Source organism: Anser brachyrhynchus, assembly GCF_964034855.1.
Source record: "Anser brachyrhynchus genome assembly, chromosome: 5".
NCBI lineage: Eukaryota > Metazoa > Chordata > Aves > Anseriformes > Anatidae > Anser > Anser brachyrhynchus.
In genome coordinates this window covers 16,672,674-16,698,227 of record NC_137699.1, presented here as the reverse complement: position 1 = coordinate 16,698,227, position 25,554 = coordinate 16,672,674, and the positions used below count along the sequence as shown (strand labels likewise).

The 25,554-nt window shown below is 52.5% G+C and overlaps 1 protein-coding gene and 1 long non-coding RNA gene across 6 annotated transcripts in view; both read left to right on the top strand.

Moving 5' to 3' along the window:
* Positions 1-10,249: 10,249 nt before the first annotated feature.
* On the top strand, positions 10,250-12,903 carry FJX1 (four-jointed box kinase 1). The gene has a single exon (XM_080596069.1). The coding sequence runs from the start codon at positions 10,372-10,374 to the stop codon at positions 11,530-11,532; it is 1,161 nt and encodes a 386-aa protein (XP_080452195.1). The 5' UTR covers positions 10,250-10,371; the 3' UTR covers positions 11,533-12,903.
* An 8,536-nt stretch (positions 12,904-21,439) lies between these two features.
* The window catches only part of LOC308195884, a 67,861-nt gene continuing 63,746 nt past the window's right edge, over positions 21,440-25,554 (top strand). For 2 of the 5 annotated variants that reach the window (XR_013951899.1, XR_013951900.1), the window contains exons 1-3: positions 21,440-21,735; positions 22,211-22,244; positions 22,882-22,957. This is a non-coding gene — a long non-coding RNA (uncharacterized lncRNA). The remainder of the gene's footprint in view (positions 21,736-22,210; positions 22,245-22,881; positions 22,958-25,554) is intronic. The other 3 variants (XR_013951901.1, XR_013951902.1, XR_013951903.1) reach the window with 3 other exon arrangements.

Here is a 25,554-nt window from a genome sequence, read left to right as displayed (position 1 = left end):
CGAGGGAACATCCTGTCAGTACATTACTCAACAGGCTGACCCCGGGGCTTCGTGGCAGTACCTTTGCCAGGTCTCAGCTCGCGTTGAAGCCTCATCACGACAGATACTGTAAGAGAGAGCCCGTGCCCAAATGGGTTACGGTGTCTCTAGCACAGACACTTCAGAGCTCAGAGGCATGGGGAAAGGGGATGACTCGTGAAAGATCTCAAAGGAAGTTTATGACAGAGGTACACACACATTAAATTCAGATCTGCTGAGCTGAAGCCAGTGTCCTGCCTTCAGCAGCCCCTGCCTTCAGCTGAGTGCTTTCAGACCACGTTACCTCTCTCTCCTCTCCAGACCTTTGCTGGAAACTACTGTGCCATGGTGGCTAGAGGTTGAGATCCACAGAGGAATTAAAAGCCACAAGAAAAGCCTCCTTTGGGCTGCTCTGGATGGACGTCAGAAGGTTTGCATATGGAAATTATCTGTTTGCCAGGGACTCAGGGGTTGAAGGGAGACCTGTGAAGCGTTGGCGCCAGGGCCAGCGTAAACTGGGACAAAACCCAGCGTATCCTGAACACATACATCATTTTCAACAGGGAGCTGTCAAATAGCACAGAGCCAGTCAGATGTCACCAGAAAAAAATCTCTGCTCTTCAGGGACGGGAGGAATCTCTCCGTTACTCAAGAGCGGACAGCTTGGCAGCAGCAGCTCGGCCAACTCCTGTCAGTGGATTAACAAATTACGCAGATATGCTCTCCGCTTTGTATTTACAGCACATGACTGGAAAGAAGAAGGCGCAGTCGGAAGGGATAATGCGAGAAGAGCTCAGTTTCCACATGTAGTGTCAGCTGGATGGCCAGAAGGGAGTCTGATGAAAGCCAGCAGCCTGGAGCAGGATGCTGCCTGTCTGTCTACCTCGAGTGCCTATACCCTGGTGTTTAAGGGCATATGATCCCGTCTCCTCATCCCAGATAAGACACAGAGATATAAGCTACTGATATTTCCCTCTAATTCCCAACGCTTAAGTTAATGCTGAGCCTGTGTCTTTAAGCCCTGTTTGTTGCTCCTCTCGTTGCCATAGCATTTAGTGTTTCCATGTTGGAGATTTCCTTTTTTTTTTTTTTTTTTTCCAGACATTACCCCATCAGCACAGCTCCAGACCTGGGATTCCAGCCACTTTTTGGCTAAGAGGAAACTAATTCTTGTTGCTATAAAAGTATCAAGCCATGTAAATGCCTGTGGCTCGGATCTGGGTCCTTGTGTCTAGGAATAGCAGCACAGCTCTGAGGGAGCGGGAGAGGAGAGGGGGGAGCAAACAGACCTCTGCGCATCTCATCTCGTTCCTCCGAGTCAACCTGTCCTCCCCAGGCCAGGAAGAGGAATGGGCCTTCGCAATCTTCCAGCACAGTAGCAAACCCTGTTTTTTTTCAGCGTGAAGGACGCTGGCCTCTGGGTTTCACCTGCCGGAGAGGGCCGAGGCCACCAGCCCCACCGGCAGTGCTGGCCCACCGTGAGGCCCTGGGCTGAGCCGCAGCTGACAGAAGATGTCCTCCGCTCGAGAACGCAACGACTCCGAGACAAAAGAAATTGTTTGGGCCAGATCCAAAGTCCAAGGCAGCAGGAGCTCATCCAGCCCTTTCAGAGGTGCCGCTCCCCGGTTAGATGCAGCCTGTCCATACGGACTTGGGGCATGCAGTGGGCATGGGACAAAGCATGGCACCAGAGCCCCCTCCCTTGCGACATCCCACCTTTGCAGCCGCATAAAACTGAGTCAAGTCTGCTCTTTGCAGTCAGACATTAACGCGGCCCTCAAATCACCACGCTGGCCGGAGCTTCTGCTTGCCTATCCGGAACACAGAAGTAATGAATGGATATTTAATTGCCATAGTAAAGTGTCTGCTGATACAGGGATGGAAAAATATGAGCTAAGCACAAAGTACCACTAATATTAAGCTATTTCTTACAGCATTGTTAACACTGCTTCGTGCAAATCATCGCTATTGACTCACCCTGGCACACATATTATTTATGCTGCGCAAAGTGTCAATCTGTCACATTGCAGCACAGATTGGAAGAATAAGATAAAATGCTCTGGGGAATACGGCATGAAGCTTTAACTGGCTCTGAGTAACAGCGACCGCTAATTATTAACATTATGCGTTCTATTCAATTACATTAAAATAATAAAGCATTTCAGCTACTGTATTATGTCATTGTAGTACATCAGATGCAGCAGTGCATAGTAGTAACGGATCAGGAAATTACATAAGAAATGCAAATAATTTAAAAAGTGGGGAAAATCAAGTTCGAAGCAATACTGTGACGTAAAACAGAACACTTTCTACAGTGCTTTTTTATAACATCCTATTTCATGTGAAATTCTGAACACTTTTTTCTTTCCAATTCTGTTTGTGAGCCTCATGGACCTCAAGGAGAAACAAATCCAAGATCTTTTCATGAGATTCAAATGGGAAGCGTGGTGCCAAATTCGAACGGTTTTCCTGGTTCCTACCCACTTGTGTTTTCTTGCGGTTTTGGATGAATACTTCCTGTCTTATACTCGTGGGCTATGCTGCTGTACAGGCAAAACCCTTGAAAGAAAGGAATTTCAATAAAGAGCTTGTCGGCCCTACGACCGTGATTTATTTTTATTACTACTAGCACTAGAATCTTTTTTTTTCTTCTTTTTCTTTTCACTTTGCACATGAAAGGAAAAAATGTTTCTGGCAAAGGGGAAACTGATAAAATCCTCAGGGTGAAGGTCTCATATCTGAACTTTCTTGAAAGCCCAGGAGAAAAGAGGGCTGATGGCAGCAAGATTGAGGGAGCTGAATAAATCACAGCCAGGGGGGCAGAAAAGGTTGATGAGCCGTACCGTTCCCAGCGAGCCGGCATCCCCGGGCCCCGCTGCCAGGGCACTGTGTGACCGTGCAGAAACGCGCTGCAGCAGCAGCAAAGAGCCACTGCTCTGAAAAAGCCCAGCCAAGTGCCCTGGCTTCCCCATGGAAACTCTTCAACAGAGGCTGATAAGTCCTGACACAGCCCAAAGCAGGTCTGCAGCAGAGGAAAGGTTACAGGTGCATGTGTAGGGCAGCCATACAACAGGACAACACAGTCCCTGACCTTCCCAACAGATTCCCAGCCAGGATTTTTATTACCTGAATGGCCCACAGCATTGCATCTCTCCATTTTTGCCAGGATCTGTAATGAAGTCTGCTCAGTTGGCCAACAAGAAGCGCGTCAAGTAACTAGAAAAGAGTGAGTGCTAAGCAAGGCGATCTGGATCTCATCCTGCTCCGGGCTCCCCGGCAGCTAGTGAACCTGCCCATTTCCAGGCAAGTCAAATTAGAGCCCGTAGTAAATACCACGGGTATATAAAAGCATTTGGAAAATCAAGATGCGTGTTCAAGCAGTGCCGTCTGACTCTGCGCAGCAGAATTGTGGTTGTGAAAATCAAATCACAACTTGGGAAAAACTTAAGCCACATGTAAAATCCTAGGGTGGATTTTAAAGGATCCTAAAAAGCGTCCTAAATAAGGATCCGTGATACCTAGAGTTTCACAAAGATTCGAGACATACAACCGTGTGTGGAAGATGCACGTGGGAGATCCCTGGCTCACGTTTCCTGTTGGTGCAGGGCTCTGCTGTTACCCCTCAGGTGATGTGGGGTGGGGGCAATGCGGGGTGCCCCTTCTCTTCCCTGAGCTCCCTTCTGTCAACCCCGGGGTGCAGAGGGTTTCTGTTCCTGCCCCCTCACCTGCCCACCTAACTGCCCAGCTAATTGCCCCCTCACCTGCCATGCTAATGGCCAAGCCAAATTCAGTGTTCTGGTTTTCACCGATAGAAACATCTTGGACATTTAATAGCAAAACTCTCCTCCTGCCACGGCTGCCTGAAGGGAAGTGCTGCACGCAGCCAGCTCTCCTGGAGCAAAGATTGATTTCATCTGCTGTTGTTTTATTTTAAAGTCGCAGGCCCCGGGTGATGTCATGCTTTTGCCAATTACACCCCTGTCAGCACGGTCGGCCCCATCCAAGAAGAGGGGGTGTCAAGGGCTCTGAGCTCCAGGAAACGTCCCAGCTGGCTCCTGGCTCCCCGTGGGTTCTGGACGCGGCGCGCGCGTGCACGGGAGGCAGTCGCTGTCCCGTGTCAGAGCTGACATCCCGACCTGCAGAGCTCCCACCACGAGGTCCGGCTTTGATTGCGAGGTTTGGACTTCCCCACACGCCGCAGGGGCCCCGCTTGCACGACCCCCCCGGCCCCTGTTCTGCCTGGATGCGAAGGAACCTCACCTCCCTTGTTTCTGGGGCTCCTTTTAGCTCAACGCCATGTGCATGAAACGCTTCATCTGTCTTTGCGCCCTTGACCTGATTTCATCCAGAGGGGGGAAGAGGGCTGATATGGGCCAGTCGTGAGAGAGCTGAGCTCTTTGCTTCTATGCTGGCATTGTGACCACCGAGCTCTACTAAAAACAATAAATCTTGGAATAGCTTGGATTTTACTAGTGATTCCTAGCTGTACATTGATGACATTTTAACCACTTCCATCCGCTCCAGAGCATTTGACCAGGAGTAGAAACTCTTAGATTCAACCTTGACATTTGAACATAATAAAGCAATTAGGATGGGTGTTGCACATTAAATATTATTTTGCTTCCTGAGCAGAATTCACAAGATGAGCCCACCTGAGCCTGTCTCCGCACAGCCTGAATATCACCCTCCCACCTATCGCGTCTTCCTTGGCTTTGGCAGCAGGAGATGGGAAGCTCCCAAAGACCTCGTGGGAGCTCATGAGGACCTGGAGTGCTGCGGCTCCTGGAGAGAGAACGGTGCTACCGGGGGCTTGATCTGCTGGATGCTCTCTGCTCAGCCCTGGAACAGCCTGAGTCCGGGGAAGGGCCTGCTCACATCCACTGCAAAGCTTAAAAAAGTAAACAGGTGTTATTTTCTCCATGATGCTTTTACTCGTTGGTGCTGTCTCCTGTTATCTCCTTGCTCTGTTTTTTTTGGTTTGTGTGACTCAGTGGAAAGTCAGCTCCTGTGATGACAAAGAGCAGGAGGAAGAGAGAGCTGACTTCAGTAACTCATGACCGTGTTTGTTTTTCTCTTCTTTGGGGGATTTGTTTCATGACTCTCGCTAAAGTGTTTACAGAAAGTTTGACAGCTAGGCAGAAAGTCATTTGCAAGGAAACTGGGATAAATCAAAACAAAAGCGTTGGCCAGTTTCCCAGAGGAAGAAGAGCTCTCTGTAATGTCTGTGCTGCCCTTCCTCTCCACCCACAGGTTGGGGGAGCTCAAATGCAGCAGGAGGGAGCAGAGCTTGGATGAGGGCTGAATGAACCAAGGCTGGGTGGAGGATGGAGGAACTGGGGAAACTCATGTATTCCCCAAACCGGTCTGCTTTTTTCCTCTCTTTAATTTGATGTCAATGAGAAGACTACACGAATCAGGAGTTAACTGCGATGTCAGCGAATAGCGACAACAGAAATAACACAGTTCTGCTGTGCTGATTTCCTCAAGTGCCCCCCAGCTGCTCCCAGCTGTCCAGAAGAACCTGGAGGCTGCGTTAGATGTCACCAGATAACTTATGGTTACAGCATCCCATCCTGCAAGGGCAGAAACCGCGGCACGGGCACGCTGCGTGGCTCACCTGGTGTGGCAGGGAAACGCAGCAGGGCCAGCTATAGAAACCAGCCCGACACTACCTGTCTGGCAAACTGTGGCGCGCAAGAAAGGCTGAGTAAGAGACTCACTCCTGTGCTTTTCCGTTTCATTGCTCCTGACAAAAGCCACGCGTTGTGCCGCACGTGGTAGGTGCTTCGCCCACTGCTCGCGCCTCAGCCTGCGCCGGCCTGAGGCTTCTGGAGGAGCTGAAATGCATTTTGATGTAAAAAAGTGTTATGGTATTTTTAATAAAGCCTATTGAATAAAAAATGGTGCTTAGATTTTGGGTAGAGTCGGCTCCTGCCTGCAGTCCTTAACCTCTGAAGGGTACTTGCCCACTGCCATTTAAATCCCATGCAGTAGCTCTCTCCCTTCTGACTCTTTATTCAGTCCTTAAGAGAATGCTAGTTAAATACCAGATAAGTAAATACGTAATCAATGAGACATTTATTGAATGTTAATGCCGTGTTTAATAAGGCTTAGAAATTTAAATGGGTCACATTAAGATGTAGAGTGCACAGCAGGGAAACTTCTCAATGTCACCAGCCCCGGTCAGAGAAGAATCATGAGCTGGGGCCTTCGAAATGCGGACAGCTTTGTGACTCAGCTGCAGGGGGCTTCTTTTGTTTCCTGCCTCTCGCCCCCAGCAGGAGGACATCCATACAGAGATGTCCCCACGGCAGGACCGACCATGCAGGGATCTCTGTGGCTGTGAGACCCAAGCCGATAAGCGCAGTGAGTCTCAGTTTAGGGTGGCCATGCAGCATGGCAGTATCCCAGTGCTAACAATCCAAACGGGGGCTTCTGAGCCCAGGCAGCCTGGTGTTGCAGCCAGACCGCATCCAGGCTCCGCTGGCCCACCTCCAGGTTGGCTGTCCCCCCGTACATCACGGCAGACCCTGCTTATTTTCTGCAGCGAAGACTGAGAGCGTCGGTCAACAACTTAACAGCTGGAATGCGTAGAAAAACTATTACAATAGGAATCGCAGCCGCAGGCAAGGCTGCCAGCGGAGACGTCTGCAAGGTGGAAATCCCATCACCTGAGTCACTCGAAACTGGACAAAAAACGCTGGAGAATGCGGAGCAGGAAGGGCCCCCACAGGGAGGAGAAAGCCCCAGCGTGGCCTGATGTGGTGGAGTGCACAGGCAACGGAGATGGGCCCATACCTTGGGAGACAGGACAGGGACCGGGACACTGCTCCCTGCTGCCCACCTCCCGGCCTCGCATGGGGGCAGAGGGTCCCTGCACAGAGGGGAAAGGCCAGGGGAATTAAAGCAAAGGTCCAGGGAATCCACACATCACTTTCTTCTGTGCCTTCCCCTGTGCTCCTGGCAGCTAGGGGGGCTCCTCTGTCCCTGGAGGGGCTCCTGCTGCCCCAGCAGGCAGCGCAGTGAGAGAGGTTATTAGGGGCCTGGAAAATGGCTCGCTATTTAAGCCGGCCCTGTTCCCTGCACCGCTTGGAGGGAGCTGCATCGCTGGCTTTACGCTGGCGCAGCTGGGGTTGTTACCCTATGGCTAATTAGAGCGCTTTCACCGGCCCTGCGAAAGCTGTGCCTTTTTAGGACTTGCTGAAAAGTTTAAGATGTGTCTTGGGTGTAGTTTTGCTTCAGACGCTACATTTTATGAGCATTTTTTAACTTCCTCTAGCAATAGCAACTCTACCTTTAGGCTGGCCCCATTTCTCCAGGCAAGTCTGGTCCACCCCAGTCTTCAGCTGAGCCCGTCCCGGGGCTATCTAGTGCCTGCAGGGGGCATTAAGGGGAGGAGGACACCGTTAACAGTCAGGGTACTTAATCCCTCAGCCAGCTTGCCAGAAGACGACAGAAAGTCTCTCCTTAAAGGCAATATCCATCTAACGATGCATACTTCTTCAAGGGTCTGCAGGACGGCTCAGGAGGTCTGGGGGCTCTGGTCAGGGTGGTTGGCTCTTCTCTTCCAGAAAGACACTGGTTTGGGGTTTCCCCTCTCTCTTGTTACGCTACATCAGGGCAGGTGCCTGAACCAGCTGTGCCAACAGCACTGAGCAGTGTTCTCCACTCACGTGTTTCGGCAGCCAGAAGGAGAGGAGATTTGCTATCAGTGCGTATGGCATGAAAATTGCAGGCAACGGGATCTGACCCTTCAGGATGCCCCATCAGAAAGCAGGGGCATGCACCCGATGCATTATTTATCCTCTCAGGTGGCGATTACCTTTCATCTCCCTGAATTGCCTCAGCAATTTCACTTGAAAGCATTCCTTGAGCCTCTTTACTTCCTGGCCTGGAAAAAAATGCGCTTTGTGCAATGGATGCAGGCGCCCATCCCCAGAAGGGACTGCAGGCTGGGGTCAGCCGCTCCCTGCGGCACGGCTCGGCCAGCTCGAACCAGCCGAGGGCGTTCCCCACACCACCAGCGGCGAGGCCACAGCCTGGCGTTGGATCTCATGTGGAAAATCCTCCCAGCTGAGCCACCTGCCTCTGTCGGGGCTGGGCTGGTGCAAGGGGTGCTGCTGGTAGGGTGTTTTGGTCCAATTCTGTCAGGAGAGCCCGCTCCTGGGCACACTGGGCACCCTGAGAACATGGGGCCGAGCGCAGCACCCATCACTTCCCACCTTGGCAGCTCACCTTTAGCAGGGCTGAGAACAAATCCCCTGCCTGGCTGAGCATCGGCAGGCACCTGACAAGTTTTATGAACGCTTACAAGAGCCAGGCTCAAGAACTCAAGCACTTACTCATTTATTGCCTTGATGTTAAAGGCAGAGTCACAGATATTAAGAACAGGGAGACTCAGGGTCCCGGGGAGATAGGATCTGTGCTGTATACGGAAATTGCTCGGCTTCGTGTTCTACATGGTGCTTCAGATTGCAGAAAAAGACCTCAGGAGCCCCATCTGTCAGGGAGCTTTTCTGAGAAACCAGAAGCAGAGCCCAAGCAATAGAAAAGCTTCCCAAGTCTCCCTGCTCCGGGCTGAGACATGTTTGTAAAATGCTTCCAGAAACTGCCCCCACACCTGAAGGGCAAGGTCTCTAACGCTCATCTCCCTGCTATGAAATGCCTTCTCCAGCCCTGCCTCCCGAAGTAAGAAGGGAACCCTGCCCTTCAGGTGCTGGGGTGCCTCACCACGAGGGATGCTTTTAGGCTGAGACGCACAAATCCACCTTGACCGAGCCACGGCCAGGCACACACGCGGACTGCGCCGCTGTTGTGTTTGTGCAGAGTGCTCCTAGGAAGGACGTAACGTATAGTGACACGAAGCACATAACATCTCTGCACACCAAGCGTTTGCCAGCAGAGTTTATTCCAAGAGTCCCACCCTTCCCCAGGAGAACCAAGCCGCACTGCCAGCAGCGCTGCTCTGCTGGTAGCGCTGCATCCGTACTCGAAGCTTTTGCAGGCGCAGCTCTTCCCCCTGCCCGGGGCAGCTCCCTTGCCAAGGGCAGAAGCGAGACAGGCCAGCAGCATGACCGAGGGCTGTTCCAGGTGGGCAGTGATCCAGTGACACAAACACAAAGGGTGGAAGCACAGGGGGATGGAAACCTGCAGCACTGAGGAAGCAGGAGCATCACTTCCCCACCTGCAGCCCCTTTCACATCACCAGGACTGAGCCCAGCCCCACGGGTGCAGACACGCAGCACAGCCACCTGCACCTCTCCTGAGGGCAGCCTGGGCTGGTGCCTTTAAAGATAAATACAAACGGAGGTACTGCTTCGGGAGCTCATTGGCACCAGCTGACTGCCAGGAGCCAGAGCTACTAAATAGGAGTGAGAAGGAGCTGCCCAGGGAGAGGTGCTGGGGAAGGTGATGGGTAGGGAAGAAAAAGAGGGCAGGCTGATCTGGAGAAGCTCTCCCAGTGGGAAGGAGCTGCCTAAAGGGCTGTAGGAGGCTGCAATCTAGCGTCCTGGTGTTGCACTAGGGCAAGATGCCCTAATACCACCTCGGCCAGGATCTGGCACCAGAATTGGAGGCAGAGAAAGGACTTGGTGCGCTGTGCTGCTGGGAGATGCCCACCGTGCTGCCATGTCCAGGGGAGGAGCTCATGGCCCCTCAGAGCCTGGTACAGCACTCTTTGCACTCACGGGCTTGGCATTGAGGTGAGTTAAATGCAGGATCAGGTATCCCCCAAACCAGAGGTGCTAGTTACTCAGAGCCTGGCTTCACAAAGCAGCTAAAATGATTTAATTTAAGAAGCAACAGGGGGAAGCCAGAAACTGTTGCCTTTCCACATGCTGGGACGCTGGGTCTGGGCAGGGGCCTCTCCCTTCCTCGGCGCAGGCCTGGGGAGCTTGCGGTGCCCACACACCTGGCGGCGGGGCGGCTCGGGGCCCCGGCCCTGCCCCGGGGGCTTGTGGAGGCGGTGCGGCCGCAGCCGGCCGGGGCTCGGCCTGTCGACCGCCTGCCGGGCCCGCGGCTGACACGGGCGGGCGGCGGGGCGCAGGGCCCCGCGGCTTCCCCGGCCGGCGGCGGCTGCAGCTCGGGCCCGGGCCCTGCGGGGGGCGCTGGCGCCTCACGGGGGCGGGCGGGGGGCTCGGCCCGGCCCCACCGCCGCGTCGCCGCTTTTAGGGGCGGTGCCGGGGGCGGCGCGGGGCCCCCCGCTGCCGGGGCTGGGCGCACAGGGCGCGGGGCTGCCGCCGGGCCGGGCCGGGCTCGCAGCGGCTCCGCTCCCCGCCGCCATGGGGCAGCGCCGCGCCGGGGCCGGGGCCGGGTCCGCGCCGCGTCCCGCAGCGTGAGGCGGCGGCGGGCGGCATGGAGCGGGGCGGCCGCGCCGCGCTGGGGCTGCTGGCGCTGGGCGCGCTGCTGGGGCTCTGCGCGCTGCCCCCGCCGGCGCCCGGGCCGGAGCGGGGCGAGCCCCGGCGCGGCGGGCAGAAAACTTTCCGGGCGCTGCTGGCCGTGGGCCGGGAGCAGCAGCAGCAGCAGCAGGAGGAGGAGGCGGCCGGGCGGGCGGCGCCGGTGCGGCGGGGCATCTTCTGGAGCCGGGAGCTGGAGGCGCGGGTGCCGCCGGGCTTCGCGGCCGAGGAGGCGGCGTCGTGGCCGGCGGCCGCCCGCGCCGCCCGGGTGTCGTCGCTGGAGCGCGGCGGCTGCGGGCGCAGCTCGAACCGGCTGGCGCGGCTGTCGGACGGGAGCCGGGCCTGCGTGCGCTACGGGGTGAGCCCGGAGCAGATCCAGGGCGAGGCGCTGTCCTACCACCTGGCCGGCGTGCTGGGCATGCAGCAGCGCCTGCCGCCCATGGCGCTGGCGCTGGTGGAGCCCCGCGGGCGGCAGTGGGAGCCGGTGCGGGAGGAGCTGCGCGGCTCGCTGTGGGCCGAGGGCGCCGTGGTGAGCCTGACGCGCTGGGTGGACAACCTGACGGCCGTGGTGGCCCCCGCGCCCTGGGGCGCCGAGGCGGGCGGCGGGCGGCGGCCGCGGGCGCTGTCGGCGGCGGAGCTGGGCGGGCTGCCCGCGGCGCAGCTGGTGGAGCTGGTGCAGTGGAGCGACCTGATCCTCTTCGACTACCTGACGGCCAACTTCGACCGGCTGGCCAGCAACCTCTTCAGCCTGCAGTGGGACCCGCGCGTCATGCGGCGCGCCACCAGCAACCTGCTGCGCGGCCCCGACGGCGGGCTGGTCTTCATGGACAACGAGGCCGGGCTGGTGCACGGCTACCGCCTGCTCGCCGTCTGGGACCCCTACCACGAGCCGCTGCTGCGCTCCGTCTGCGTCTTCCGCGAGGGCACGGCCAGGCGGGTGGCCGAGCTGCACCGCCGCCGCAGCGCCGCCGCCGAGCTGCGCCGCCGCTACCGGGCCCGGGAGCCCCTCTGGGCCCACCTCGGGTTCCTCTCGGAGCGCCAGGCTGAGCTGCTGCAGGCCCGCGTCGACTTCGTGCACCGCCACATCGCCCACTGCCGCGCGCAGGCCGCCGCGCTCTGACCCCCGCCGCGGGGTGCCCGAAGCCGGGTGCTGGTGGTGGTCCCACGCACCCAGGGACCCCCCCTCGGGCGGTTGCTGGATGTCGCCGCTGAGAAGGAAGCGTGTAGAAAGCCCCCGTCCCGGTAGCTGTTAGTCTGTGTCGTGGGCGCTCCTGGTTCGACTGCTCGGATCCCCGGTGTGTGTTCGTGATCGTCGCCATCCTTTGATTTGACCCGTAACGTAACCGGCGCGTGGGGGACGGAAGAGGATCTCCCAGGCTCCAGACGCATCGCTGCGTGCCAAGACTTTGATGTGATAGTTAAAGCGGAGAACGAAACTGTCCCATGCACTTTACTTTGACTTTTTAATTTTTTATAAAAAAAGGACCTTTTTATTTTACAAAGTCTGCCTTTTATGTACATTATAAATGTTCATAAGCCTTTCTGTGACATACTAAAGAAACTGATGGTTCAGTAAAGCGTGCCCGATGTTTTGTCTCTTTTGTCGTGACTATGTGCCCAAGCCTGGAAAAAGAAGCGCACACCTCCGCCGGCCCCGGTGAGTGACACGGCCCTGCTGCCTCCCAGCTGCTTCCTGAACCGAGCTCCAGCTAAACAGACTTGCCTGGTGGTTTTTGTTCGTGGGGTCCTGTTGCTGGTTGTTTTTTTTCCAAGCCTGAAATGATCTGCTTGTCCTAACACCAGTCGGTTTCAGTAAACTGATTTAGGTGGTGTGGGCTTAGGGGCTGGCAGCCCCTTTGGGTGCCCAGGCTGTGTCCCGGTGTCGTGATGTGGCTCGCTTCAAGTGTCACTGGACCAACAGCAGGTACCCAAAGCTTCCCCAGAGGTGCCAGGTGCTTTTGGGAGGTGTTTGCACTGATTCTCTGCCCTCTGTTTCCATTTTGTCTATCTTTGCAACTGGGGCTGAGGCCAAACTGAAGAATAGGAGAGCTGTTCAGTCTTGCTAAAAGAGGTGTGTTGTTTTTTTTTTTTCTACAAAAGTTTTGTTTGAGGTACAGCAAAGCAGCACCAGCGGGTGGACAAAACAAAGCATCTGCATCTCTTCACACATTTTTTTTATCATGTGCCAGTATCCACAGAAGAGGCAACTGTGCAGCTCAAAACACAGCCGGAATAGGGACAAAGGACAAGCTAATCCTCTTTGCGCCCCAGATGCCGGTGCCCATCCCGCTGTAACGGAGCGGCAGCGTAACCTCTGGTGCCGAGGCAGCAGCGCACAGGGGGGATGCAAGGCGGTGGCTGCTGCCTTCCCGCGGTGAGCACCAGCCTCCCTGGACCTCAGCGAGAGCAGCGCCTTCATCCGTGCTGGTGGGGGTCCTCGGGCTGTTAATATTCATTTATTTAGATTAAACTTCACACCGAGATGAGTTTCTTTGGCCGTTACCGTGTTTTCCTTTTGTGTGTGTGTTGTGGGTTGGTTGGTTGGCTTGTTCAAACAGGACAAGGGTTTTATAAACAGCGTTAACTTACCCGTTAGTTAGCTGTATTAGATGTTGCAACCTGTGCATATGTGTATTTATCTTAAAATGCTACAGCAGTCTCCAAGACTCGCTTCATTCAAGTGCTTAACTGACAGGGCTCTCTATTGAACTCGTATTTATAGTTCAGTGCATTTATCTCTCTGAACAATGCACAGAACCCCATGTGACGTTCCCTTGCCATTTACATGATAATACACAATTTAGCTGTGTAATTCTAATTCCTCTTTAGAGCTGTTTGTCAGCCTTACTTTGTAACTCAAAAGCAGCAGCTCTGTTGCATTCACCTAATGAAAATACGTCTAAGTAATAGACTGCTGGCATAAATTGTAAGCCACGGTGAAGAGCAAACTGCTGTGCTGCAAACTTCCCTGGTTCTGTTTCTGTTTGAGTATTTCTACAAGTATCGGCACGACCCCGCTTTTGATGGCTAATGGGAAATAAATCTCCTTTGCAGCGCCTTTAGAGCCAGACCCCAGATAATTACACCCTTCAAGAAGAAACGTGAGGCTCTATTTGTCGGTCGGTAACCACCTCGAGCTGTACGTGGGGTGTGTGCTGAAAAGCGGTGTAGTTACGGGTCGGTGAGGGTGGAGGTACCGTGCCGGAGAAGCCGTGTCCCATGGGGAAGAGAGACCGGGGATCGTGATGCTGCACCACAGAGCTCCTGCGTTTTGTTCTGCTGCAGATCGTCTGCTGCTGCGCTGGAGAAAGCTTTCACTCACTGTCACGTTAGGGAAACTACCTTTCTGCCGTGTGACTTCTTTGAGGCAAGCAGAGCTTTGTCAGTTCTTGCCCTGGCGCATTCTTTGCGTGCCTCCAGCTCGATGCGCCGCCTGAGCCCGGGCTGTCTTTGAGCAGAACAAAGAGCTGGGGTCCTGTTGGGCTTCTCCTGTGCTGAAATCACTGGTGCTGCTCTAACGCCACGCTCCTTCTGCGGCTCCCTTCGCAACCAGCAGCGGGGCAGGCGAGGAGGACCTCTCTAGAGAGTGGGAAGACCTGCAGCCCTGGAAGTTGTAAGCTCCGAGTGGTGCTGCGGGCAGGAGCTGGCCACGCACTGCTGGCAGCCCCGCTGCAGCTCGCTGGAGGAACCGTGCTGCTGGGCTTCCTGCAGCATCCAGAGGTTTGCTGCTGGACACCGGGGACGGGTGCGGGCTGGGGGTGGCTGTTGCTCAGGAGCTCGCCCACAAGGCTGGCACTCACAGGGCACGTTCCTCACGCTTTTGTTTGCAGGCGTCTGAAGGAGTTCTGAAGCTCGATGTGCTTCAGGGGTGCTTTTCTCCAGGTGAGGCTTCCCCCGCTCACACAGACATTCGCTTGCTGCTGCCACGCTTTGGTGCCCGGCTGGGGCCATGCCAGCCCCCTCACAGGTTCTGGGAATAACTGGAAGAAAGAGAAAAGGGAGCTGGTTACGCTTTGACTTACTGGGCATGCAGCGTGCTCTTACCGTCACCAGCACTGTGGTTGAGGCTTGATTGCCCTTTGAAGTTCAGTGCATTTTTTTAATGGTAATAATTCTGAGAATTTTCTCACCGGCACACTAGGTGGTCCAGGACTAGCTTGGGTATGAGATCATGTCAGGGCTTAACCCCATATCGCACGTTATTCCTACTTTGCTACCACAACGTAAACCACAAGTGCTCCTCAGAGCCATTCTGCTCAGGCTTGGCCACAACCCAGAAACCTTCTCCCTCGCCCCTCGGGCGCTGGCGTGGCTCTCACCACTGAAGAGAACAGGCGCTGCTGACCTGAGCAATGTGGTGACTCCTGGCTGCAAAGTCTTTTGCCCTGATTCAATTAGCATTTAACAAATATCACCACACCCTTGGCAATGGTTTAATCTAACTCGTTGTGCCTCGCTAATGGATTTCACCCCATGTGTTGTGTGTGCTCGATAGGCTTTACTGCCCTCAGCGTTTGACACAAACCATTTCATAATTTTGGGTAAATAACGTTGGACATTGGAAATGCTCTTCTTTCCCTAGTCTGGAGCTGTGAGCAGTTCATTAAAAAACTCACTTTCAGTGTCATAAAACACGCATATAAAATTTCATATCTGAGCACGTACCAGCCCAGGGTTTCCCAAGCTGTTGGGAGGAGCGGATGCCATCAGCCTCAGGGCACTCATGACGCTGCACCTGTGGCTGTGCGATGCTGGGGAGTTCGTGGCCGTGCTGTACTGGGTTGGGTTGGGCAGGGGGCTGAGGAGCAGGCTGGGCACCAGGGCACGGTGACTCTGCGAGAGTTCACTTGTTGTTCCTGCTGTGCCCCGAAAGCATCACCGTCTGTGGGGACTGTGGTGATTTCCTCTTGCAGCTGCAATCCAGCGAAAAAGCTTTGTTCCCAAAGATACCTCACAGAAAGCAAAACAGCTGCTAAAGTGCCCCCACACACACCCCGCCACCCCTCCCTGAGCCCCCCTGCTGCCAAAAGCCCCGCACCACATAGCTGCATCCCCGGGCACCCACCTGAAGCAGTGGAAACCCCCCTGCAGCACGGGATGCGCTAACCAGCAGCAGGGCTTGTGCCAGGGCCCCATCGCAGCCCAGACAAAGCGGTCTTCTTTCTGCATATCTGTAAATTTCAGATGGAGGAATCATCATTTTTTAATGCGCCTGTCTTGCTAGCTTCCTTTTTGTGTCCTGCCGGGGGGGAAAGTGCATTAATAAACTATGGGTTAAAGCTGCTGGTGTGAATTCTTTTTTCTTGTTCCTGATTTCTTGGAGATGAGCTAGGGACCTGCTCACCTATTTATTTGTTTAAGTGATGGCGGCCAGGCAATTTGCTTTAGTTTAGCTGGGTCACCTTCCTAATCCCCAAAGTTTTCTGTGCCCCTTCATATGTTCAAGCTAAGGAAATGTAACCATTTCCTTTGTTTTGTTAAAAATACACAGGATTTTCTCATCTGGCAAAGAGTTATTTTTTTCAGTTTTTAACAGTGCAGTGCAAACCCAGGTGCCATACATTATGGATGAACCTGGATGCAAAGATCTGGAGGATGTTAATGGTATTACTTCCTTTCACACCAGCTATGCAGCGAGGCGACTGCTCAGCAGAGATATCCCCCATTTTACAGCCGCCAGAGATCAAAACCAGGCCCTCTGCTTAGGCTTTGTGAAGAGATCGGCTGCAGAGCCCCTGAGCCCTCCAACTTGCCGAAGGTGGGCGGCTGGAGCCGGTACAGTTAGGTTAAGCGGGTGCTCCTGGGTTGCCTCACGTTTTTCCATACGAAAAAAAAAATCCTTTCTTTATGTTTCTAATGTTGCTTCTGATGATTAAAACTAAATTAGAAATGTAACTTAGTTGTCAGTGAGCTGTCTAGATGGTTATTTTGCTTGTGTTTTATTCATCTGAGTCAAGGCACGTTCTGTCGATGCTGCAGCTCGGAGCAGTTTCATTCCCCAGACCTCTCCCATGTGAGCGGGACACGGCGAGAGCTGTGCGGTCGGCCCTACACTCAGTGCTTCTTGAAAGGAAGCCATTCCTGTGAAAACACAAATCATTAACATGCTCTCTCTCTGTATTTTACAAAAGGGTATTTAGGATATTTTTCCCTGTGCATCCTAACAGCCCCAGCTACCTGCTCTTTCTCTTTCCTTTATGCCGCAGGGAAAGCAGAACACGGGCTCCCGTGCTGGCACCTTGGAGGTGCCAAGGTCCCAACACAAGGCAGACCCCCAGGAACCTCAGCCAGGCTGATAAGGGACATGCAAAGTGATGTCTTGTGATAAAATGCGAACAAACACTTGCTTTCTTGTCATTTTTCAATCTGCCATCAGCGCGATGATCTCTGTCTGATGCTTTCCATCGCGGCTGTGATCAGTGTGCGCATGATCCTCATGATCATCAAGAGAATTACTTTCCAGAAAGCAAAGTGTACTCACTGAACAGCTTTAAAAATTGCCCTGCCTGATAGGAATTACTCACAAAGCTCGTTAACATTTCAGTTCTCAGTTTGCGTAAAGGCTGAAAAATATAGGTGTGCCAGACGGAGTCTTTTGTGCATTAGAAATGACAGAATTCTGACTTGTAACGCTTCAGATGCACGTTTATCTTCCTGAAATTGTTGGGAAAGGGCAAAAGTAAGGAAAGCAGCTTCAGCATCTCCATACCTGGAGCTGGGATACAGCATGGGCAGATAACAAATAATGCTTAATGGCAACGACACGTGCCATCTAGAGGCAGCAGCACAAGCAGTGCTGGGGTAGTGCTGAGGATGTGCCACCAAAGCCCTGGACTTGTGCAGAGCCTCTCCTGTGGGTTCAGAGCACTTCACAAGGACAAGTCAGGCATCATGGTGCTCTTTCAGCAAGTCTGTTGTTGCCCTCGTGTTACAGACAAGAAAGCAGGAATGGAGAAGCCAAGAGCACGTTGCGTGTCATTAGCAGGGCCACTGCACCTAAATTAGCAGAAAAGCGGTCCCCCAGCACTTGGTTCCTCTGTGCACAGGGCAGGGTCTCCACCGCTGCCTTCCCAGGGGCTGCACAGCTCCATCCCTGAGCTATCCGTGCTTCCCCTCATGCCCCAAGGACAGCAGGAGGGCATCAGAGTGAAGAGAAGCTCGCGCAGTCCTAGGGTTACAGCTATGAGCCTCAGATGTACCCGCAGGTGCAGCGGAGCCGTGCACAGTGACAGTCTGCATTTCGTGTGACACTTTGTCATTCCCACGTAAAATTACACCAGACAAGAAATGTAGGGTTTTATGCATTTTACTTGTTCTGTGCTTGGGCAGATAAAACCCATGGGATACAGCAGAAGAAAATCAGGCCACTTTATGCTGTTAACTACCTAATTTAATTAATGTTCAACCCAACTTCAGAATAATTGGGCTTGGGAAAAAAAGAAAGTAAATACACCTTTATTAAGACGTCAGAGTAACAAACTATAAGCCTTAGAAGCAGGTGAGGCTTCTGTAGATCACCAGATATGAAACCCAAAGCTGTCACAGACATCACCCAGTGTTAGTAACCCTTCCAGTATCCAGGGGCACAGCAAGGATTTTCTGCTGATTTGAACCACTGCAGCTTGAAAACTGATTTTCTAGATTTCTGCCCGTAGAAGTCAGATCAGAATTGGGTTTCAAATGTTATTAGTGCAAAGCATAAACGTTTGACCTTTCTCAGTGTTTTTTTGTCTTCTGACTTTTTTTTTTTTGAGGAGGAAGGATGATTTTTTTTCTATTATTACTTTTTGAGACTGACTTGTTTGCATATTTGCTGAGGGTTGTTGGTGGCTCTGTTAGTTTGTACTAAGCTGCTAATCGTGGCAGCTGAAACAAGCCTGGCATTCCTATGCTCCTCACAGAGCCTCCAGTTTTGCTCTATCAACACTTTCCTTAAGTGCACTGCATTAAGGATGCTGTACGCCCGGTCTGCATTAAGGATGCCGTACGGCAGGCTTCCACCTGGAGGCAAAGCCTGCTCCTGCCTCCCCCTCCTTACTTGAAACCTGAAGTCTTCTCACATCGAGTATTTAATTTCCCTTTGTTCAGGATAAAATGATATGTAAAGTGTGTGTTGCCATGGATGCAAGGCTGCGTGCCGAGCGATCCTCCCCTTACCCAGGTAGATTTCAACCAGGGTGTTCACCATCAGCCAGCACCGCAGCGTGGATGGGCTGGGGTGGGGAGAAACAACTTGCAAACTGAAGTTCCCGTAGCAGGAAAGCCTCTTGTTGAAACAAAGTGAGCCTCGTGCCCCCCCGGGTGCTGCAGGCCTTGGGCTGGGTGCACTCAGCAGCACCTGTTTCTCTCCCTTCCCTCCTCAGCGTGCCTGAAGCAAGCGGCCCAGCCTGCAACCTGCCCCACTCGGCCCTCGGCCCACAGGAGCCAGGGGCACGGCCTGGTAATTAAACTCGGGGCGGGGGGGGGGACGACACAAAAGGGTTGGACAACGAGGGGGTTTACAGCCTTCCCTAACTTAGTTTCAACCCTATTTTTTGTACCCATTGTACTCGGCACAGCTCCATATCCCTTCCTTGCCTCAGCAGCATACTTGTATAACAGTGTCAATTTGTCGTTGTAATTACACTGGGCTGTGGCCTCTACAGGCCTGCTCTAAAATCATCTCATTTAATTTTATCTAAAGAGCATAGCCTCGCCTCCCTACGCTCACACCCAAATCTTCTCCTTTTACTACACGTTCTCTTTTCCCCCGGGAGTGCATGGCTACAGCCTGCCCGTGCTCCTTGCAGCCCAGAGCACAAACTTCAGTCCCGCCCGGACCACGAGCTAAACCCCTTTTTGATTTAGTTTTTCTTTTGGTGGGGGGACCTCCTGCACTCCGCTCCCCATCCGAGCGCCTCCACATGTCCCTTGCCGAGGGGGCAGCGTGGTGGTGGCCGTGGCCGCCGCTCCCCCTGCTTCGTGCAGCGGCGCTCTTCTGGGCCCTCCGTCCTTTGTCACTCCTGAGAGCCACCACAGCAGGAAGACGCCTTTTTTTTTTTTTTTTTCCTCACTGGAATGGGCTTTAATAAAGCTATTGTATTTGATCAGCGGCTTAGGAAACAATAATTTAGCATAATAGGGAAAGATCATTAATGTTCAATGAACCTAACACTCCGCTCCAGTTTTTGCTGCCCTAGAGAGACGGAGTAAACTCTTTTTCCTTAATTGAAGACTAAATAGAGTACATTTCATTTTTCATTCCCAGCACTTTTTCCAATAGGCTTGTGATGCTCACTAATGCGTGCAGAAAGGGGTGGGCTGCCTGGCGGCAGGGGAAAAATTGGGTGGGAGGGTTTAGAGCACATAAAAACGCGCTCGCTCTTCGTCAGATGGCTCTCCTGGGCCGTTGGCGTCTTCCGCGACAAGCCTCAATTTGGAGGCCCCCACGGACGGAGCCGAGGAGACGCGATGGTCCCGATGGCCCCTCACGCTGAGAGGAGGGCGATGCCCAGTCCCCAGGGGCACAAGGGGATAGGGGCAGGGGCTAGCACTGGTGTCCGGGTGGCACGGTGACCGCCGCCGTGCCCACCAAGGCCGGCCGGGCACAGCACCACGGGCAGGCCGCGGGCAGCGAAGGGCAGCGGGGCTGCGGCCGGAGCTCGCCCCCGCCGGCAGCGGGGCTCCGGGCCGCAGCCAGGGGCGGCCCCCGCTGTCGGGACGGGGAAATGTCACGCGTGGGGAGGGCACGGCCCCCCCCGCCTTCCCTGCCGGCTCTGCCGGCCGCGATATCGCCGCTTTAAGCGGCGGGAGGCTCCCGGCGGAGGTGGGGCCGTGCCATGGCTCTGCCCCGCCAGCAGCCTCCCGGCCCCGCCTCGGCCCGGCCACGCCGCAGGAGCGGTCGCGGAGGAGCCGGGGCAGGGCCGAGAACGAAGTCAAGTGGAGCCCGCGCATAAATCTCCCTGATTTTGCCTGCAGTGTCTGCGGCCTCTCCTGGGAGGAAAAAATGGTCTTGTTTTCTGCCTCCATCAGTCACTTCAGGGGTGTGTTAATGGACCGCTGGGATGCTTCCTGGCTCGTTCGAGTCATCCTGCCGTCTGTCTTGAGTATAACTAGTCCCTCGGGACGCTTGCCACTGATGCCGCTTAGGAAAGAAAAAAAAAAGTATTTGGAAACAATCCTGCCAGCATACCATATGTTAGAGTTTAGGGTTTCCTTGTTTGGTGACTTGGGGCACCTGTGTGAAAACATTGCTGCTTTTAAATTTTCTCTCGTGCTGCTGTTTATGCTTGTTATGTCACAAGCTGATTGCTCGAGAGATAATTGTGCTGTCCAGAGTGCAGGATGCAGTACCTGGGAAGTCTGGTGATTGGCACTCCACAAGCACCGCCAAACTTAGAGCAAGAAAGGAGGGAAGAAGCAGAGGAAATTCATCAGTGTGCCTGTGCTTATGTAGCTCTCTGAGGCAGGAGGAAAGATAACGCTGGGACCACGAACCAGAAACCAAATATATATGAAATGGGATTTGGCATTGTTTTGAGACTGGCTGGTGAATGGAGCTAGAGGGGCTTTTCTGCAGAGGGACGATTGCTGTGAAGTCAGACAGTCTGGAGGTCACAGTGTTTGGTGTATGTGAAGTATTTGGTATGGTGAAGGAGCGATCACCTGCATCACAAGATGTGCTGTTAGGGTTGATCGAGATGCATCCAAAAAACCACACGTTGGTGCTGTTGCTGGAAGCCCTCAGTGCCCTTGGGAGCTGATCTCCTTCCCCACCTCCCCTTGTCTCCAGTGATGCACCGAGCGTAGCCTGGTCTTTGCCCCATGCTCACTTCAAAAGGCCTCTATACTAGTCCTGAGCACCCCCATGGGCCCACAGCTAGCCTTCACTTGCCAACAAGCAAAAAACGTGGTGTCAGAACAAAGCAAAAATGACCACAGCTCGATGATCAAACACAGTCATCTCGCTGGGAGGTGGGCTGGCGGCTGGGATGCGCGCAGAGGACCTCCCGTGTTCTTCCTGCTCCTCAGCATGTGAGTAGGAAGGGGTTTGTCACGAGTGGTGTCTGTGAGGGGCAAGGTTTGAGAAAGTTGCCTAGTGCAAGCATTGCTTCTCCCAGCCTCTGAGCCATCGGGCAACTCTAAAGCCAAATATTCCTCTGATGAGGGGCCTGGGTTTCACCTGTTGTGACTGATAACTATTTATGCAGAGTGGAGGAGCTTCAGTAGGAGAGAGGCCCCAGGAGGCCCAGCACACCAAGAGCTGGAGCTCTCCCTTCTCTTGAAGGGATCAGGCTTCGGGTGCCCCAAGCGGACAGCCTCGCTGGGCCTGGTGTTGCAGGAGGTGCCGGCTGTGCACGATGAGGGGAGCACTCCTTCGTTCCGGCTTAAACATGGCCAGCCTGTGGCCAGGGCTGAGGAAGGGGGTGGGTTGGATGGGAAACAGCCTGCAAAGCCACTGCCAGACTGCATGGTCACTGAGACTAGGTGGTCTCTGTACCCTCTGTGCTGGGGGGGGACGGGGGGGGGGGAGAAAAGGATGTCTAAGGTATTTTGTTGGCAGGTGCTTAAATGCTTTTAGGATTAGGTGAGGGGTTGAGGATTTACTTTTTGGATGCAGGCATTTGAATCGGAGGTTAGTTATCTAAGCCTCCCTCTAGCAAGGTCTCGGCACATTTTTCAGATTCTGTTCTGTTAAATGCTGTAGATAAAATCAGAAAATGCTCTTGGAAAAAGCCTCCCTTAGACTCAGCCCTTTTATTTGTCAGCAAGCTGCTGCCTCTCAAATAAGAGTAACTTTTTTTTTCTTTTTTTTTCAGGGAGTAGATGAAGCAAAGGAAGCAAATATTTCAGGTATTCCTTAAGTACCTCACACTTCACTTTTTCTCTCCTGAAGCATGCATCTTTGATTGCTTCCTTAATTAGTACTTCTTAAACCTCTCTCTGCTCACATTTATAAATAAATCAAAATATAAATGCAGAGTATTAATTTATCAGGCACTCAATCTGTGTTCCAGAGAGCAAATTTAACACCTGTACATGAAAGGACCGAGTGCCTCCTACAAGCTTCTGAGCCATCGACTTTGGTGGTGTCTGTGGAGCATCCATGAGCATCTCTCAGAGCCTTGCTTCAGTAACAATTATGCAAGGAAGCCTTGAGAAAAATGAATTGCTTGTGCAGTTGCATTTAATTTTCATTCTAGCAGGTCTCCCAGTTCACTTGGCAGCCTTTCTTCCTTTCTTTCTTCTTTTCTTCCTTTCTTTCTTTCTTAATTCATGCTTGCTTGCTTTTTTCATTCTTTCTTGGTCGTTTTGACTGAACAAAAGCAGTCCCACAAGGGCAGGCTAATGTATTCATAGTTTTGCTGCAACTTGGCTGATAGAATAAGCTGAAAAATTGCTGCCTCCCATTGTTCACTGAGAATCTTTGTTGTGCTTTGTACAGTTGAAATAAGTTCTGTCTAGTGACCTGTGCTCTCCTTCCGTACAGAACAGAGCATGTTACACTGAACCTGGTCACACTGGAGATGGTGGAAAGGCCAAAGTTCAAGTTCACAGACCCCAAAGTAAGTTACTGAAGTGATTGCTTGTTTGAACGTTTGCTTGCTTGCTCTTGCCTTTCATTCTCCTTGATCTAACCGTAGTATATTGTTAATGCCTATTCGAACATTGCATTAAGCTCTAATTAAGCCTGCCAATCAGAAATAAAGAGAAAGCAGGCTTCTAATATGCCTGGTGGTAAGTCACATTTTCCCCCTCAATTTTCTGACTATGAACATGCTACTGGTAATTGTGGGTTTGTTTTTTTTCTCTGAACAGCAGACAAGCGCTTAATGAACTTTTACCGTAGTGTTTACCTCAAGGGTCAGCTTCAATTATAAAATTGTTTTGAACAAACATCACGTGGAAGGCCCAGACTTTGCCAGGGTGTAGCTAAGGTCATACTGGAGCAACATAGAGAAGTCAAAGAAGTTGTTTTCAGCTTTTCATATAATGTCAGAAACTGTCTTAGAAATGTCTCGGAAGGAAGTAACGTGATCAGGAGTCAATATGACAAAGATGCCTGGAAGGTCTTTTTGGAAATAGGAGAGAAGGTGCAACATCCAGAGTACCACATCCTGTTTCTCATATTGGAGCAAAACCTACGGATGGTTGCAGCTAGAGTAAATTCTAATTTGTTAACCAGAAACCAATAACGGCAATATCAAATGATGTGGCTGTTGAGCTTCCACTGAGGTCTTGGGATTGAGTGCTATTACTATTTATAAGCAACCGTAATAAAGGGAGGTGGCTTGTACTCCACAGCAGATTTGTGAAATGAAGCATATTGATAGAATTGAGATTACAGTGTTTTGTACGAGAAGCTTTTCATGATTGTGAGGTGATGGGATCAAACATTACAGAAAATTCCCAAATATCAGTCAGTAATACTCTCCATTTTAGGAGGACACCAGACGTTAGGTGCCTTATTTTGATGCAAAAACCAGGATAGAATAATAGTATAAACCAGGACCAGAGCTTCCAGCTAAGATAACCCAATAGATCTTTCCCTGATTGTTTATTAACCACGATGATGGTTTCTGCACTTCTCAGCTGCTGAGTGCTGTACTTTAGTGACTGTAAAATTTGCATTGTGTAGAAATCATGTAGCAGGGGTAAGCCGATGCTAGACACCTGAAAGGATGGGGAACAAAGTTGTGACTGTGATGATATGCCGTCCTGCTTTGTGGACTTTAACAAGAGATCTCGGGCTAATTAAGCTTTAATGCTGTGGGTAGGGAAGGCTGACAGCTCTGCTCTAGCCTGACCCTGTGTCTCAATGTGCTTTTGTGCCTGCCTGCTTTTTTTTTTCTTCCTTCCCCTGCTGTAATCCTTATGGAACATCTGCCTGAGCCAGAAACAAATGGCAGCTTGTTCTTGGGATGCGGCGTCCTTGCCTGTACACTCGGGTCCTGAAATCCTTCAGCGCTTTGTTCCTGTAGTGCTTTTTCCCCCTCTAGCACCACGAGACTTGATTAATCCAAACGCTGAAATCCCGCAGGCACTGTAGTTATTTTTAGCATTAACATTAGCACTCTGCGAAGGGTGGATGAAGATTTATGATTTTTTTCTAATATAAATCTCACAGCCTTTCCTTTCGTTGCTAAAGCTTGGATGGATTCCAACAAACACCCACCCTCCCACCCCCCAATGCCCAAAGTTGCCTTTTATTTCTCTAATGAAAAAGTTACAGCAATTCAGCCTGGTGACCGGGGGTCAGAGTAGGTACCACGCTTTGCAGTTGTGCACATTTAGAATTTGCACTCTCACTTTTGGCTGTTAAAACTTTATAAATCTTCATTCTGGAAAGAACCTTTTGAGAGCTTTGCGTTTCGACAAGGGAATGGAGGTTGGAGGCGAGAGAGAGAAGAAAGGTGGCTTAAACAGAACCTTCCTGGTGGAAACTTGCTTTACTTTCTACTTCACAAGAATTTTTTCAATCTTCTCTTCCATTTCCTCCTGTAGCCAATATTTTTATGCTTGACTTTAGCTGGTACTGGGCTTGCTGTTCCAAGGGCACGGGGAAAGGCTTTTCAGTAAGAAATTTCAAGAATTAATTTGGCCAGACCACGTTCTTCCCTCATCTGTAAAGAGAGTGAGCGGTGGAAGAGAGAGGCTCGGTGCTGGTGGCAGAGAAACAGCAAACTGCTGCGTGGTGGTAGCTATGTGATCGTTTGACCAAATCCTTGTAGCTGCACACGTGATGCACTGGATGCCCCATGCAGTTCTCTGGCAGGCAGACCAAGGCACAAGCAGCAGCGGGTGACCTGTGCTGGAAGAGTAAGTCACTGTGCTGTCTGCTCTGGAGCCTGCTGCTTCTGCCAGCAGTTCCAGAGACTCTCTCTGCTGGCATTTTGCATGCTGTTCTTCCTGGGCTGTGCACATCAAAGCACAACAGGGCAGTTACCGTCTGCCCGTGGCAGTTGTTCCCACTGATTTTTCCAAGTCGGGCATGCCTTACTCCATAGCTGTTTCCTGGCGTACCTAAGCCTGGTTTCCAGTTTACACCCCAAAACCCCACTTAAAATGAATTTAAAGGGTCAGTAAAGGCAGCTGTAATTACCATATATTTTCCAGCATGTGCCTAGGCATGCAAATGTGCCCAGCTTTGCCAGCTGGGATC

Coding starts and splice junctions, on each gene's coding strand:
- FJX1 (XM_080596069.1), top strand. CDS start 10,372: ATGGAGCGGGGCGGCCGCGCCGCGCTGGGGCTGCTGGCGCTGGGCGCG.